Below are 19136 nucleotides of genomic sequence, written 5' to 3'. Positions count from 1 at the left end.
TTGATCAAAATCTTGAAGTCTCTTTTTTTTTTTTTTTTTTGTTGACAATTACAGTATTTTCTTTTTGTATATTTCGTATATGAGACATTAAAAATTCAAATCAAATTATTTCTGTGACATCTCATTCATAGTTCTAAAAGATTGATTCGTAAGCTTTTCCACCAACTACCTCGGTTTAGCCAAGAAAAGGCAAGAAATTTTTTTTCACATATATATAAATAAACTAAAAATCAAGGTAATGAAATATTAATTAATATTAAACATAAATGTAATAAAGAATGAAATGTTTAAAAAGGATGGCCTTCTGAATTATTTTTGTCTTAATGGCATTGAAGAATCCGACGCAAACACGAAATGTGATTATTTTGAGTAGCCTAAACTAATATACCTAACTTCACTTGAATTCAGAAGCCATGATTTAAGAATGTTTAGCACTCATTCTTTTTGTGTGTAATGTTATAAAAGATAGTCAGGTATACGTAATCAACTTACTTCATAGAAAATAAAGTGAAAAATCAAGAATGATTCTGATTAATAATCTCATTGTTTTACCATCTTTTGTTCGAAATACTCAATCATAAATGAGTGTTTCAGAGAACCATATTTCCTTTAAACTCTCTCTTCTAATATCTTTAAAGCAATCTTAGGTCTTCAGTAAAAGAGAACCTACTACAGTGAAACCCAGCTTAAGGAGCACAATTCTTTCTCGATTCTTACTCATAATTCGAAATACTCGTTTAGAGAAACAATTTTTTTCAATAGTTATACATGTAAAATAGGGCAATACATTCATTCCGGAAAAATACTCAAATTTATAATAATTTAACTTATTATTTATAGTCCTTTGTTTTTTACAAGAAAATAGTCTATAGATATTTTTCTTTGGCTACGCTTCAAAATTTGGTGAAAATGAAACATAGCGATATTGCTAAATGTGAATTTAAAGAACGTAAAGTGACTGCCTTATTAGGTGATGCTTCTCAACGTAGGATTCAATAATTTCCCATGCTTTCAGCATTTCTCTGATTTCATTGAAAGTTTGTTGCTCTATTGAATCTATTATTTCTATCTCGATCAAATCTCGTCTGCAGCTTTTTGCTGTTGTATAGAATACAACTCCATAATTTCTTCGGAGATGGATAAGTCGTTGCTATCCATCAACAGCTTTAAAATTGTGACCAGAGGCACGATCTTGTCTATTAAAATTCCATAGGCACTTGCTCAAAGTTCTCAAAACTCGCTTTCGTTAGAGCTATCCAACCAAAACTTTTTTTATGTAGATATAAGTCTTCTGTTCAAGCGAGTGTCCAATGACTGAGATAGTTTTGGGGCGAACTGAATTACTATTAAGTTATCTTTTTCACAACTCAGCAAAAATATCACACATTTTTTGCATTGCTTGGACATTTACCGATTCAGATGTAACATTTGATTTGCATAGTTGTTAATTACAGGAAAGTTGCATTGTCATTGCAAAAATTTTCCAGGATCACCTCAAAAATGTGGATGGGAGTTTGAGTTTTCGATCCACCTTTGTGGTACTGTTGAACAATCATGGTAAGCAGGAACTCCCGATGATTAGACGTACCAACCTACAATGAGTGACTCGCTGCAAGGGGCACACCGTAATTGGAGCTCAGTTTATGATGCATGGCTTCCAGTTTTCTTAGTTTTAACGAATAGGCATTAGTTTAGGCGGATCCTTGCTTAGGTTGTGGTTTGTAGAGTTGCCTCAGGTAAATGATTCATAAATCTAATTTCCTGACTAATCTGAAGAAATTTCGGAAGATGTGATGAAAGGTCTTTAGTAAGAACCGTGTTTAAGTTAAAATTCTTAGAAGAATGCTAAGCATGTGATATTGAAGACTGACTTTTAAAACATTCTTTTTCCAATTAATTTATATTATTCGTAACAAGTATGGCTTAATTCCGTAAATCATTTCTAAACATATGCCAATTTATTTTATTGCATTTCTTTTTATTATTTAGAGTGTATTAGAAAAATTACAATGAAATTAGTGGAAAGGGGGGAAACGAAGGCGCTAATTAATACGAAACACTATTAGAAATTTTTTAAAAAATTGTCCTGGTCCTGTTAAAAAAATTATATTGTCAGGATTCAGAATTCAGACCTTCTGTTTCACGCTAACAACGAAATTCTGGAAATAATTAGCATAGTTCAGGAGTTTTTACTTTATGATGATGTCTGAATTAAACTGACCAGCCATCTTACTTGTCAGTCCTTTTCGACTCTTATTCTCGTTATGAAAAAATGCCTAATGTTTAAAAAATTGCTTCTGAAGAATTCCCCTCGCCCCCTCCAATATCTGTTTTCTATAAGATATATTCACTCTGCTCTTGTGAATCAAAATCAGTTTAGAATCATAATTCATTTGAATATTTGTTTAAGCTTCTGACAACATTAACACGTTGGCTGCTGCGTGACTCGCCTTCTCACCGATTATTTAATTAGATAACCCCTTCTATACTACAGTTAAGAGATTTCAAAGAAGAGGGTCAGCTGATTATAGAGATTATCAGCATCACAGACGTAAATTATGGCAGCGAACATGTTAAGGTGAATGGTAAATCGACCAGACATCCTGGACTGACGTTCAGAAGACATAATCACTTTACTTCAAATTTTTATAGAACCTTCAAGAAACTTTTTTTAGAACCTGCTTTTAAAAATGTATATATATATACATACACTATATTGTAAAGGAAATCAAGTATTATTAATTCCCAAAAAAAAGTTTTTCTAGAAATTGTTTTTCTCCTTTAATCACGCCGTTAAATCTCCAAAGTAAAACCTTCAATCTTGGTAATCAATCTTTTCCCATATAGTTTCGAATTAATATCATTCAACCGCAATTAGGCGGTACTGTAACGTTTATCGAAACATCGCGTGTAGTATTTTCGGAAATCCCCAATGATATTAATATTTAAGGTCATGTCTGTCCTGAATGTGCTTTATTCATTTCAAAGTAGAATGCAGTGATATCCGAGTTTCTGCTCATTTGACCTCTCACCGCCTTGAAAATCATTTTAAACATTTTGTTGCAATGAAGTGCTCTTAAATCAATGTTTCTGCCATCACGAATCGGTACTTTAGGTTGCCCTTGTGTGAACGTCCGCAGGATAAGTTTTTCTTTTGCAGAATTGATTCGTCTAACAAACGTGACTCTCTTATCCTTGCGTCTTGCTTAGGCGGCAGATTAGTCATATAACCCCCGTTTTATATGTGTTTTATTTTTCCTTGGGAGATATGTAAGCATTTTCATTACCACTGCCAACTGCTCAGATTTTTTTTAATTGTGAATAATAATATAAGCTATTAAAAGAGAAGTGAAAGTTAAATTGCTTAGTCGACTTTTATGATTTTTGATCATATACCTATTTTTCTTATCTAAACAAGAAACAATGCGGAAATGGTTTAAAAAAAACCATTTTGCTGTTTTGATCAGCAAACGTCGAAAGATGATTTCCATCACGTTTGAAACCGCGCAGAAGAAAATTATTCCGACAACAAGGCTAAATAACACAATTGTAAGCACTCCATTTAGTCAAAAAGTAAAGTTAATAGTTAGGAAATGATATTTCTTCACAGACTATTATGCAAGAAGCTTATTTCCTGTTCGATTGAGCAAGCGAAAACAAGTAAATGTCATTTTTAAAAACTTAACTTGTTTAAGGACACTTGATGTTAATGTCCATCAATAGTATCTGGAAATATTTTGATTTTCAGTCTTAAAAAATGAAACAGCGAAGACTAAATTTGGACTCCGCACAAGAGTAAATCCTTTTTAGTGTATTCAATCTTATCCTACAACTAAAGTTCATCAAGTCTGTAGACATTATAATGGCGCAATGGAAGATTGTCAACTGAATTCTTAATTCTTGTTCGCAGAAGAAATGCCAGTTAAGCAATCAGTTTCTGATCTGAAAGGAAGTATTACTGTAACACAGATTTTCTTTATCATTGCGTTCTAATCAAGACTAGTTTTAATTGTTTTTGTGAAGATGATAGACGCTGTTTACTGTTGCAGGATTTTTTTTTAATCAGTCATTCTTCGCGTGGTATTATTGACCATTCATCAACTATTCATTGAAATGCGACTAATGGCGAAAGATTTCATTAATAATTGGATCATGAATGAAAAAAAAGAAACCTTTTTTTTAAGTAAATGGAATTGTTGATGACAGAAGACGGTTTCCAGTCTTTTGACTAAAAATGTTGATGAAAGATTTGCTCACAGAATGCTAGTAATCTGTAATAATAAAATCGTTATAGAATTTAAGATGTTTTGCTTTTACTTTTATTCAGATCACTTAAATGTATGAATTTAAAATATAAGCGATATAAAATTGTAAGCGAATTATTTTTGCATAACTGATGCTGGGATTCGCAACTCTTCAAATTGGTGCAAAACGTCTCATGAATGTGACTTAATGTAGTGCAATAAGAATTTCGTGAAAATAAAGCTTTTAAAAAGGCTGAAGATATGACAGCCGAAATCAGTCTCTCAAATTTTACTTTATTTCCTGTGATTACTGTGAAACGATACAAAGCTAAACTGGAAATCAATTAGATTTTATGAAGTTTAAAGAATTACATTTTCAAGCCAGCAAATAAAGAGTTTAAATAAAATTCAAAATCTGTCATTTTAACGAGTTTAATTTAAAAATATTTTTATCAGTCATCCTCTTGGTCAATATATATTTAATAATATACTTTAAAATAAATTCTAGATTTTTGCATTTTTAGTGCATTATAGACTTTTAGCGTAAATCTTTTAATTTTAAATGCGATACTTTAATCAAATGTGAAAATTAAATTCGAAAGTGATACTTTAAGATCATGAATACTCACAAGTCTGGAAAGATATACCCATTTTTAACACGGCTAATTAATTATTATCGCATTCTTTATTGTATAATTAGCCGCCTTTGGTGACCAGCCGGTTCGCCAATCTTAATGCGTGTTAAAATTTTAATAATTAAATATTTTATGTAACTCCTATTTTAATAACTTCATAAAAAATTTTAAAGCTTCAAATTTTGATAGTCATATAATTCATTCATAATATTATAAAGGCCTTCAGCCATAACGTAATATGTATCTCTCTAATTTTCTGTTGGGCCGCGGTGGCCAGGTGGTAAGGTCTCGGCTTCGGAACCGGAGGGTTTCAAGTTCGTGACCCGATTCAACCGAAGAACCGTCGTGTAAGGGGGTCTGTTGCACGTTAAATCCGTCATGACCAAACGTCCTCCCGCTGGTGTGGTGTGGTGTGGAGAGGGGGATGCCTGTTCGGGTGTCGTCCTCGTCATCTGACCGTAGTTCAAAATTACGAGGTCCATCCCAAAATAGCCCTAGTGTTGCTTCAAACGGGACGTTAATATAACCAAACCAAACTCTAATTTTCTGTTAGCTCCAGTAGAATTTATGCTTTAAATTAAAGTGGAAATGGTTAAATTGCAATTAATATAAAAATTAATAATTAATTCTTATTAAATTTAATTAATAATTAAAATTCTAAATAAATTTGGTAACTGTTGGTCGAACGATCTGTCCTGTAGAGCGACAACACACACACATACAGCTTTATATAAGTATAGATTAGGTTTCAGTTGCAGCCAACAACGGCAAATTTTTAGTGTGCATAACTTCAGTTAAAACAATAATCGCCATTGAAGGTTGGTGAGATTTCACCAAAGACATTTAATCCGGCTTTTAACCCCGGGACCTTAATTTAATACTTCAATGTAAAGAAAAATGTATAAACCTAAATACAGGCAAAAAGGAGATTTTTGGTGTAATTTGTCGGTGATTGAAGGTTATTAATGTGCGATTATCCCAAATATTGGGCTGTTTAAAACATTTACAGACTTTTAAACAAATTCAGAGTGTGGTAATAAAATGAATATTTTATTACGTGTTGTATCCGGCAACGCTGTCATTCTCTCCATCAGGTGGTTCTAATTCGTTATTGATTGGGGGATTGTTTGCATTAGAATACGTGAAACATTTTTGAAATTAATAAACTCAAAGTTTTTAATTGTCAATCAAAAAAATCGCTAGCATGTTTTTAATCAATACATCATCAAATTCACGAGCATAATATTTTAGTCTCTTATCACCGTCTGATGCTGATAAAGTCTGTAAGAATTATTTACAGTTTGAGAAAAATGGCGATATAAGATTATGCTTAGGTCTTTCAGAATTTTGCCCTCCAGCATTTCAGAAACGTTAAACTCATTCTCTCTTCTGGAGTCTATTGCTTAAATAAACCTTAAATATAACTTTTATGCAGCTGATGTTTTGTCTCGGTTGTGATGAAGTTTCTTAAACAGTGAGAATTCTGAAGACTAAAGAACAAAATAGAATTCGGACCGACTTCTCTGTAAGAAATGGGATTATTTTAAGCGGTTCTGTTTGGTGTCAGTAATTAAATTTGAAGACTAACACCATCTCTTAAGAAAGTTTGAGCAAGTTTATTTTCCCTTCATTTTTTTTTAATGATCAGCAGTTTAAAAGCATCTGTTTTAGTTATTTAAAATACAACTTCACGTTGTCTCGACAGCGAGAGGCTTATTCTATTGGCTAATATACAGGAACTGATTGAAAATTTCCACATTTTTTTTTCTCTTTTTAATGGCTGTCTATATTTTGTCATTGATTTAAGTAAAAATTTGCCTTTTATTATAAGATTCTGGCTCAAAAAATGGAGATTTTTAAATTAATCTTACAGAACATTTCTGAACTTTAGATTTAGTCATGGCCATCACTAAATGAGGAAATATTTTATCCTGGCGTTTATTATTTTAGGTATAGATTCTATTGACTAATTTTAAAATTTCATTTGAATAGTTAGTCGGATTTTTCTGAATAAAAAAGACAATTCAATTAAAATTTGCTGTGTACAAAATTATTATTATTTTACCTTCTCAATCATTCGATTCAAAATCCGGGAAAAGTTCAACATTTGATTCAAAATCCGGGAAAACAAAAGGCTACAGTGGTCTAGTGACTACGAGACTGAAGGTCTGAAGTTGGTTTAAAACCTGATTCTACTAAAGAACCTTCATTTATATGGACCTCTTGCACATTAAATCTGATTTTTTGGGTTAAATGTCCTCCCGATGATGTGGCGCGGAATTTTTAAGTAGAGGTACCAACTTGAATGTCGTTCTCTTCATCTAACCAGACTTCAAAATTACGAGCTCTGTCCCCAAATAGCTTTAGTTTTATTTCCAAATCGGTCCTTAATATATTTAAGCTAATCCATGACATTGATAGATTTATTACCACGCAATTAATTGGTAAGCTCTTAACTATCAAATTATTCTGAAATGCGTCTCTCGCGATGCTTGTATATTTATTTATTTATTTTTGTATAACTCCGTCTAGTTTCGGAGAAAAAGAATTTCGTGAAATGTCATTCGATTCCTCCTTAGAACTTTTTAAAAATGTGGAATTTTTTTAAAGCTGTCTAAATTGATTTTATTAGAGAGAGAGAGATTTGTTGCGAAGCATTTTCTCAGTTCTCATTACATTCATTTTGTATTTTGATATAACAGATATTTAACGTATCCCAATGACTGAATATCTTATTTAAGCGAATGGTAATAAATCGGGGCAATTAAATAAACTACATTGTCTTTTCGAAACTGTCTGATGCGAATTGTTTAAATATGCGGAAGTCTTTCTTTCTTGTAACCTTAAAGAATGACCAACAAAAACAAGGGATGTTGCAATTACAGTTGGTAGCACAATCCATGTATGAAATTGAGAATTATCCGTCGAAAAAAAATAATTTATGGGCCATTAAAGTAATGATACCGTCATGGCATTGCATATTACCCTCTTTACATAGGCTGGAAAAACACTTTGCACTTAAATGGCGCGCCGATCCATACCGATTCGGTATAAAAAGATTGTTGCATTTAAAAAGAAATACCTTACGATTATTTTCTAAATAGCCTAACTCATCTATTTTATGAGCCACCAATCTTGAAAAATTCAAATAAAATCAAAACAACAATCTTTAGCTCCTTAATGTTTTTTTAAAGAGGCTGACACTTGATAGTCACGTTTTGCCGAAGATAATGATGTCAGCATAAATATACCCGGGTTTGATCCGAAACAGAAATTCGAGTCCGATTTAATAAATGAAGACAATAATATTCCCCAATATTAAGTTAATAATATTTCCCAAATCCATCCAGTCTTTATCTAAACTATATCCGTGGTTAGGGAATATGTCGAATTTTATTCAAAATTTGCATAATTCTTTTGTTTTAAAATAAATGACTAAATGTAAGTAGGATGAACTTTGTCCCTGTATATTTTATTTCTTTTGTGCAGTCATAAGCAACAAACAGCCAAAGGAGAGACTGAAACGTCTTTCTTGTAACCTTGACCAAGGATTCTTGAACTACTCCTTTTGATCATCGTTGGGATTATCAGCTGAGTTGGCCTGATTTCAATAATCCACATTCCCATCAAATATCATTGAAAAACGATTTTCTTCAGCATATATAAATGAAAAAGAATTCCCAAAGACAAAAAATATTTTATTTTTTCCCCAATAACTTCCTTGCTGTTGAAAATAAAATTGTTTTTATATTAATATATTTATTCTATTTCAACTCTTAAAATAATAAATACGAACAGTTTAGATTGCGGAACCCCGCTCTCAATAGTAAAGTTTATGGTATTTTGTTAACTTATAAAGCGATTTAATAAAATACCGCTCCTTTTAGAGAAATGCAGTAACTCGCAATGAATTACTATGTTGGGTCGTTGTAAAATCAATAAAACGTATCTAAAAAAGTCTCAAGGATTTTCCATAAAGTTAAACATTGTGGCGCAGAAGTTTGAAAAACAGTATTCCGGCTCATTTGCCGTCCTTGTCACCTGACCATGGTTCTAAATTTCACGATCAGTCCGAAAATAGCCCTCATATTATTTCAGAAGGGAATGTAAATGTAAACAAAACACAAGATTAATCAGAGAATTGCTCTTAAGCAGTTCTAAATGAGCTGTCAATTTTGTTTTCTTCACATGGTAACAAATCGTAAGTGAATAATAAGGGCAAGATGTATTATCAAAGCTTTTTCTGTTTTATGTTTGCACTACATGAAATACCCAGTTCTCCTTGAGATAGAATTTCTATTTTTTTTATTATTATTAATTAAAAATTAATGCGTAATTAATTGTCACAAAAGCTTAATTATTAATCTTACTTATTTATTAGCATTTATGTACAAAGGCTTAGGTATTTATTCGTAATACGGGAAGAAATAGACTTATTTAATATTAGAACTTGATGGAATTCCATGCATCCGTAAGCAAACGCTTTTTAAATAACTCATTTTAAATAAAACTCTGTAAAGCTCTCAATCATTCTATTGTCTATAATTTTATTTTTATTTGAAACGAGAAAGTCTTTGACATCAAAAAGTTATATTATCTTATATTTTCTGAAAAAAATAGCAGATATTCCCAAACAATTTTTAAAAATGACATAAAGCTAATTTTTCTTAACTTATAATTTTTAAAGAATTAAAATTTTTGAGTATGTGTGTACAGCATGAAATATGAAGACGGCAGTTTGCAATAATTAATCTAGCCCTTTTCGTTTTATAATTATAGCGTTAAATTATGTTAGAACAACCGGATAGACAAACTTCCACATAATGAATTTTACTCAAAATTTAACAGAAACTGCAATTTGGGTGTAAAGAATATATACCAAATTTCATCCGTCTAGCTCCAGGCGTTTTTAAGTTATCGCTGTCGTAGACAGGCATACACAATGCCAAAAATGTGTTTCTCGAACTCATGGAAGTTTAAAACATAGATTCTTCAAAATCTCGAATTCTATGACGATTACAATACTTTATCTTTACTTCGTACACAAGAAAGTAAGTACTGTGATAATAGTGGAAATTACGGAATTCCGCGTGCCTGAAAAAGTTTTCCATTCGTAAATTTAATAATTTTTTTTTCGGCCAGTGTTTTTTTAGTGCAACTATTAGTGTGAAGTGAAAGCAGTTTTTATCCAACCAGGTTACATTTTTAAAATAATCAATTTTCTAGAAGTTTCATTTGCGCAGTGTTATCGCCTATGGCTGTATCCCCTTACCTACATTTTGTGTAATTAGGAGTAAAAACACTATTTTTTAGAAAACTGTTAACAGATATGTAAATATGAATCCAATTTGTTCTAAAATTCACATATTTACTAAATTAATGAATAAACTTTAAAACCAGAGAACGTTATTATATGAATTTAAGATAACAAAGTTAAATTTCACATAACTTCCACACCCTCAGCGGTCTTTATGAGTTCCGCAAGAGAAAATTAACTAAATTCATTAATATATTTGTAATTTTCAAAGCTAAGATTTTGCCATTGAAGCATAAAGCAATGTGGCGTTATTTACACTTTCCCGGTATGCTAAGACGCAGAACAGTTTCATTCTTTTTTACCCAATACTTTCGCAGGATTTTACACCGTCGAATTTTGGTCTCGCCCACTTTGTAAATTTTTTTCGGTTAATTTGTACTTTTCAAAAATTGCTTGTAAACTTTTTAAAGTAGTTTTTCGTCTCATCGTATTAAAATCATTGACATAATTTGTATTTATCAGTTTGTTACTTTTTAATGATATGGGCAAAGCTCGTTTAAGAAATAACGTCAACCAATCCAAACCGTTTATTTTTGTCTGTTTATTGAAATCTGGGTTATTTGTGCTCAGCTAAATTGTGCTCCAGCTTTCGAATATTCACAAAATATCTTGACTAACTTCAAAGTGGGTGAGGTCTTGTATTTAAGAAACTGAGAAAATAGGCTTCCTTCCAAAGTAATTCCCTGCCATTTCTATTAAATATGAATAAATAGATTCAAAAAATGATGTATTCTAATTAAAAATGCTATATCTGTCAGTATTTACATATGCAAATTTTCCCGCGCGTTAATTTATTAGAAACAGACTTGCACGAAATTGCTCACTTCGCGGTATTCTCCCTTTCTCCCCTACTTCGTACACTTGTGATATCACTTGTAGATGATAGTAGTAATAAATATACTGCTTATTTATGATCTTTTAAAAGTAAAAAAAAAAATTAAGACTTGAGTGCTGGTTAAAAGTACATATCAACAATGTTTAAATTCTGATCAAAATATTTCATCACTTAATATTAAGGATGATAATAATTTCATAAAGGATGAAAGGCATGTTAAATTGTTTGGTTCTTTTTGTTTACTTGATGGTTTGACAATTTTATAAGACACCTATTTTAACCGATACTTAATTCAAATCTATATTTATATTTCTTGATAGCTTCTAACTCTGGCTTTTTTTTTTCTTCTAAAAATGCGAATACTTTATACGTGTGTTCCCTTTTAGCATAAAATCGTAAAAAAATAGTATTACTAAATTTAAAATACAGTTAAATTTAAAAATACGAAATCGTATAATATATACTTATACATTTATCTTTTTTTTTTTCATTTTCTTTTTATATACAACACAATTTTTATGCATTTACTGTTTTCATTAATTTTGTTTGTATAATTAAAACAGCTGTCTTTGATTTCAGGATTAGCACAGTCTGGGATGGTTTGCGATTCAGAAAGCAGCTGCGCTATTGTTGAAGACAATGGTCTTAGCGCTGCCTTTACTATTGCGCATGAATTAGGACACGTGTGAGTATATTGGCAATTATCGTAAATTTAAATTTTCTCTCAAATTTTTTTACTGAATATTTAGATACTTTTTATTGGTATTCACGCCTTTTTTTTCATTGACTTTTTTTCCCAACCTGATTCTATCGTATTTGTCTTCCTTTCGGTGAACGATCTTCGTGTTTTGCATTCCTTTGGATAAGCAAATTTATAATACACAGAAATCTATACTAGCGCAATAAAATTTACTTAAAAACTTGCAAATTTGTGAAAGAAAGATACATTATTTCGAAACAGAAATTCTATATTGAAAATATTCTTGATAAAATTTTATAAATAGAATAATTTATCTGCTTTAAAATAAAATGATCTGAATTAATTGCTGCTCTTCATAAAATATAGAAAAAGAATTGTTTCCTTAATTCACCTGTCAAAATTATCTGTACTTGTGATAGACACAAATCGTCGCCTACGTGAAGACAAATCTGGATCACTTTCTGATCCAATTGCTGTATCGGCTTTTTATTTTCATTCATCGGAAAACTTAAAAGGATCCAATTTGTAAGCATTAACTGTGTGGGAGAAATGTTTTGAAAGATGAATGTTCTTTCGTGCTTTTTGTTGAATTTTAAGTCGGAATAAAATTAGGTTAGATACTGGAGGTGGGAATAATCGTTAACTGGTGTCTAGGTGAATGGAATCTAAAGACGGTCGCTCAACGAGAAAGTGCAGGCTATTCATCACAAGGCAGACACATTTGAAGGAAGGAAGCAGATGAGAGCAGACGACATTGAAAAAAGATAACATGAAGAGGGGGAAGGACAGACACAAATCAAATGAAGTGGTAACTCAAACGGGAAAAGTGATGCTGCATAAGAATCATAAACGTGATGTTTGTTTCAATCATTAATTAGCTATTAAACATAAACAAAATTGCAAAAAGATCAGGGCCAGTGTAGGGTTCATCGTTGTGAACTTATTACGGATTAACATTTTTTTGCAGTATTAAATAACTGAATAGGTCACCATCCAGATGTTTGAGGCTATAATAATTTTAAACTAATGTCTGCATTGTTTAAAGCAACCATTACATTAGAAGATTAAATGAAAATGAGAACATAGATGTGTTTAAGACTTTCTTTTTTCAGTGCCAAGATTGTATGGAGCTTCAGCGATTTGTTTAGGACTTCGACTGGAAAATCTTATGTCCAGACTGAAGGATTACATAATGTCCACAGTGTGCATAAAGCAACCATTCTCACCCTTTAATAGTTATATATATTCTAACCCCAGGTTTCGCATTTTTTTTCGCACAGTAATTTTTATTTGCGCTGTTTGCATCACTAAGTAGGTTACATTTGACGTCACCCGAGTTCAATATTTGTCGGGTCTGATTCTGACCCAGGACGAATATTTTTAGCTTGATGATTTTGGTTTGTATTGTTTTGTACTAGTAAGCCACTTTTGTTTCTTTTATATTGAATATTTAGCGTGAGTATTGAAATAAATAACATATAAAAATGAAAAATAGTAAAATTAGCGTAATCTGCTATTTTTAATTGAAATTATAGAGAATATTTAATATTGATGCACTCTTCCGATAGCTTAAAATATTCACGTTTGAATTCCTTAAGTAGAAACAATTATGTCTGACCCTGGAATAAGTGAAATTGAGCAGATTCTTCTGAACAATAGTTTGCGATTCGCTGTATTCAGGACAGCCTAAAGCTGTTGCTAATGAGGAGGAGCAGGAATTGAGATATAGGCTGTGGAGGTTGAATAAAAAAAATTGCCAAATGAAAGCAAAGAAGAAATGAAGGAATATTTAAAAAAATGTCAATACTACCTGCATCAGTCTTTCTTCAAGCTTATTTACGCGCAATGGTTTTACTAATGAGCCCGCAGTATATATAATATAATTTGGGTAGGATATTTCTTCAGGTATTCATTTTGTATCATTAAACCTATTTGCAAAAAATCTCCATACTTGCAAGTAAACACTGGATCAATTGGGTCATTTTAAATTCCAGAAAAAGCTGAGACAATTTTTTTTTCAATCCTGGGCAGACAGTCAAAATTTTATACAATCATGGCTAATCTGAGATTTCTGATCATTTTATATTAATTTTATTTAGTTAAATTACTGAAAAAAATATTTTTATTCCAGAGGGATTCGTAAATTATATTTTATCTTGCATTGAATATGTATAGGTTTTAAAAATGCCGCATATGCGACTACATTTTCATTGTAAAATTAAGTTCCATCTTTTCAAATGCGACTAATACTTTTCACAAGCGAAAATATAGAGCTAGATTATCTTCAATTTTACATCGAAACATAATGCCGAATTTGCATTTGAGCACAAAACAATGAGGTAATTTTACGGCTAACTCGTAAGTCGTAGCGTCTTGCCCCTTCACTTTGTTATGTCGGAACAAGCAATAGCAGGTGTTTGTGCAGAAAACGGTTCATTCATCCAATCTATCATCGAAAATTACCGTGGCTTTCTGCGAGATAACACACCAGAGTTCAAGGTAAAAAAAGTATATATATTGCTTTGTTTAACGAACTTAATTTTGTTTATACTGTTTTTGTGTGTAGTTCTAATGATATGCCGGTTTTGAGTAAACTGAAAATTAAAAGCGAATTTAGATGAGCTGGAAAGTTCTTATATTTTCTTTTCATCTTTATTTTTTCTGTGGTGGAAGTATAGACATAAAATTAAATTTCTAAATGTGCTGTTTTTCTGTCATTTCACTATAAAATTTCGTACTAAAAAAATCAATTTTTTTGCCCAGTTTTTTTTTTAATCTCCAGAACGAGGCGAAGTGCACGTAGATGCAAAATGCCCCGATTATAATTTGAGTTGTCAACAAAAATAAGCGATCATTTCTCTAGGGCAATAACTTGAAAAATGTTTGGTTGTAATATCAGTTTGCTGATTTTGCCTTTTCCCTATTATCCATGATTTATATTTGCTGTATTAAAATTTCCACACCCCGAAAAGTTTTGATTTTTCCTCGAGAATCAGGTTGAGAGAATCGTGTATTGTAAGTCATCAGTGTTACCTTTTATGTATTTCTTAACTTTAATAGTAAATATGGTTACAATTTATTAATAAATTTAATTTGTATTATTTTATATTTATTATTATACAGATATTTGTATGTTATTTATATAAAGGTACGGGTGTAGAAAATGTTTTAAGAGAATCACAGTCGTATCAATTTCTTAAACTTATTTATTATTATTATTATTATTATTATTATTATTTTGCATATTCTCTTGTTTTTCAAGCGATTATAAATGTTGCAATATTCTGATGAGTAGGTTAATATTATTCTGATAAGTAACTCATAGAGAATTTGACCAAACTAAGGCAGGGAATATAAAGCTTTTAAAGAAGCAAATAAAATTAATTGATGCATTTTACTAAGTTGATTAATTTTCAGCTATGATGATCTAGTGGCATATTCGAAATACAAAAGATATATGGGACAAAATAGGGCTAAATAATATTAAACTTCAACCTGAGAAAAAATTTTAAATTTCACTTATTGGATGAAACCATTTTTTTAAGTATTTTTAAAACGACCTTGTTGATCTAGAAAAAGCAGCAAAGGTTAATTTTTTTTTTTTGAATTTATACGAGAAAAAGAAAAGTTAACTGAATTGAAGTAGAAAATCTCCATATTATTTATTCGAAAGCTGAACGAAGACAAAATAATCTCTTCTTTTTTTCATGTATAAATCAAACAGAAAACTTTTGGAATTTGTTGAAATTATTGCTGATTCCAATTATCATATCCTGTCCCCTCACCCAAAGTTTTTTTTTCCCTGGCAGTTCACTTTTTATGTTCAAACTCAGCATTTTTACTGTCTGGATGTTTTTGATCCACCAAAATTGTTCAACTGGGAAGTCTTAAATCTCCTATTTACCGTTGAATTTTCTTTCTGGAAAAGGAAGCAACCTCGACCCTGTGTTGACCCTTGACGCCTCTGCCCACCAACACCAACTAATGCAGACATTACACATAAACCGAAAGCTTTCTCTCACCAAGGTCAGCTTCATTCTTCGAAATGTGCTTCCCTTAGGAAATCTTTATTCTCTTTCGACGCGTGAAATTTTTGCTCGCACTGAAATAGTTCTGTTATAACATCGCGCACGCTGGCCTTTTATCTCTCACTGGGTTTGATTTACTGTTTTTCCAAGAGACATTCAAGAGCGCTTCACTTTGCAATTGAAGGAGCAATTTAGCAGCTTCGTACGAGTGTCGTTGCTTTACAATAGATGGATTGACAATTTTTTTCAAGCAACTTTTAAAAAATGGGAAACATCTTAGAGAGATAAGAGCTACATAGTATCTCTGTCGGAATTAAAAGAAAAAAAAAATCCTTTGTAAATATGTATAAATTAACTAAACTTATTTTCACATAAATTATTTTCAGTTATACTTTTTTGCTTGACTAATTCAATAAAATCCCAATAAAAATCGATTTATCCAAAAATTTGAATTAAGAAAAATTGGCTCCAAAATGAGAAAAACAAGGGAAAAAAATAACAATTTTCAAACTAAAAGTGGCAGGAATTATTTTTGAAAGTTGAAGAATTAATAAATATTGCATAATTAATTAATAAACAGAAATAATTTTAATAATTATGATTAAGCATTTCTAAAATTTTAAAAATAATTTCACAAGGTAAATAATTTCAACAAACAATATCCAACAATTTGTATGCAATAATGGTACAATAAAACTTACAATAAACAGTATGATTCGCAGCTAATGCGTTTAAATGTTTTAAGGAAAAAAGAAAATCCTATTACTTTTTTAATTTAATAATTTGCTCAACGTGAAATTCCAGAGAAAACTTAGCCCCTGAAATATTATCCACTTATAAACGAAGAAGATAAAAGGTTCAAACATATTTAAGCTATGAAAACTATTCAGAAATAAAAGCATTTTTTTTAAATTTTGATTTCGAATTAATGAAAATAAATTCTATTCATAAATTATATTTTCCCATTAAGTTAATAGAAAAATCAGGAAAACAAAGAAAAATTTATGTTCCTTTGAATTTTAAAAAATGCGAATGATTTACATTTTTATCTATCACTTATTCGCGAATTAGGGAATTTTAGTAGTTTTTAGTGGTAAGTAATAGTGACATGAGAACCAAACCCATGCTCATTTTATATACCAAGAAATTAATACCTTTTTTTCGTGAACTCCCTTCGCTACATATGCCCCCCCCCCATTTTGACAAACTAGACTGTCTTTTGGAGAGCGACTTCTGAATTTTTCAGTTAGATTTTATATATTCTGGTGGAGTTTATTGAAATTTTCGAAATTAAAAGTTATCTTCTGTATGCACATTAAAGATAACAGAACTCATGTACATGAAAATTTATGTCTCTGTGAAATAGCTGATGGACACTGCAAAATTATGTTCTAAATATAAATTTCTGAAGTAAAATTTTAACAAGAGGATACTCCAGCAATTTAAGTTAAAGTAGTAGCTACATAAATGTCAGAACTGATAATTTTATTTTGATGTTAACTTTGGTAAGATACATACAGTGGGAAAAAACATTTATCTAAATGTTGCATGAAAATGATTTTAAAATTAAACGCATTTTTACAACTTGTAAAAAATAAAATGGAATCCCCAATGTTTGGTATGATTATTCCATTTGAAAATTTTCTATAAGTGAGCTTCTTTATCATCTTTCATCCGAGCAACGAATTATTGCTTCTCAAACGGTAAGCTATCATTAACTCATTTAAAGATGTTATAATTGGACAAAAGAATTGCATATAATCCAGAAACACCAAGTATTCTGTGGATTTTGAATCAAATCAATAAGGCAATACATTCCCGAAAGGGAAGATATCATCTACTGAGGTAATAAAAAAAGTTATGGAGTTAAGAGAGTTCTTGAGAATCCAAAGCCTTTGTATTTGTGTTTTTTAAATGTAATGAAACCAATTAAATGTCGCCCAGAAATTAAAATCTCATTCGCCATTTAAAAATAATAGAAGTTTCCAAATCGACCTTGTATTTGGAAACTGATGATAATATTATGATTACTTCAATTATCTATAATAATAATAACGTAAAAATTTAACCTTACGGTTAATTCCATACACGATTTATGTATAACTCAATTTCTACTTTATGCATATTCATTCCTTTGTGATGAAGTAAATTCAATTAGATTATGTATGTCACGTCCTGAGTAAGATATAATTGCTTTTTCTTAATAAAGTATGTTTATTCATAATGCACTTCATATCTATGAATTTCATTAAAGTTTATCGTAATTATATTTTCTTTATGGTACTAAAAGAAGAGAAGCAGTATTACAGATCAGTGCATGATAGTTAATATTTAATTCTCGTTTCTTTATTGGATAAGTAGAATTGAGCCATTCAAGTTCAGTTAATTTAGATTGATGTTTAACTATTTGGGGGCTGTTTTGAGATGGATCTTGTAATATCCGAGCGTGTTCAGATGAAAAGGACGACCCTGTCTTGTCCAGTCATTCACACGCACCAAATGGAGGCCGTTTGACTTCATGGATTTAACATGAACCGAGCACATTGTTTTTCTGCTCGATTAGACCTCGAGTTCACGATCCTCAGGATTTCAAACCCAGGCTGCTGCGTCTCTAAGAAAAAACAAGACTAGGTATTGTGTGAAACTTTCTTGAGAGCAATTTCAGATATGGCTATTTTTTATCAACGGTCTTCTAGAAGGTAATATTCAGATAACCAAGGTTGTTTGTTTAGAACTATTCACTTAATTGATAGAATGAATGTACACTTTCCTGGAAAATTGCTACCCTGAAATCAGGTTGATTGTATTTGCATGTGAAATGAATGTGGACCAGTTTCAGTGCGAATTTCTCTAACGTTTATTTCTTCGTTAGTAATATAGCCCTTAACGAACGAGTGTGATTGCCAGGCTTTGTTCCCAAAAATTTCAAGGGCAAAAATTACAGACATCCGAATATATATAAAATATCTTCACACACGCACGCATACACACAAACACATTATGAAGCTGCTTCAAATTTTAAGAGAAACTCATTGAATCGTTTTATAATAAGTTTTCAAATGCAATATAATTATTCTAATATTATAAATCACTGTCGTATAATATTATGAGCTTGATTCAATTCGATTTATTAATTCAATTTGATAACAAATTTATTTTTGTTAGATTTTTATCTCAGCCAAATGTTTGTCATGTTTATTTTATTTAATGTGATGTCTGTCCCGGGAATTGCCTGTGATGCAAACATACTTTCTAATTAGATGACTCCCCCCCCATCTTTTTCTATAATAGTTAAGACTGTAAAGAAGAGGTCATCTATTTATATAAATGGTCCGAATCAAAGGCGTTAATCATGACAGTTAAAGTTATTATTGTTT

General features: G+C 30.9%; 1 protein-coding gene across 1 annotated transcript in view; it reads left to right on the top strand.

Moving 5' to 3' along the window:
- Positions 1–19136, top strand: part of LOC129958690 (A disintegrin and metalloproteinase with thrombospondin motifs 9-like) — a 241905-nt gene that overhangs the window by 150893 nt on the left and 71876 nt on the right. Inside the window, exon 8 of the mRNA XM_056071336.1 lies at positions 11611–11716. Coding sequence (XP_055927311.1) covers positions 11611–11716 — 106 coding nt within the window. The remainder of the gene's footprint in view (positions 1–11610; positions 11717–19136) is intronic.

The sequence above is a fragment of the Argiope bruennichi genome, chromosome X1 (assembly GCF_947563725.1).
Source record: "Argiope bruennichi chromosome X1, qqArgBrue1.1, whole genome shotgun sequence".
In the NCBI taxonomy this organism is placed as follows: domain Eukaryota; kingdom Metazoa; phylum Arthropoda; class Arachnida; order Araneae; family Araneidae; genus Argiope; species Argiope bruennichi.
The sequence above is the reverse complement of the archived record's forward strand: the minus strand, read 5'-3'. Positions and strand labels throughout refer to the sequence as shown.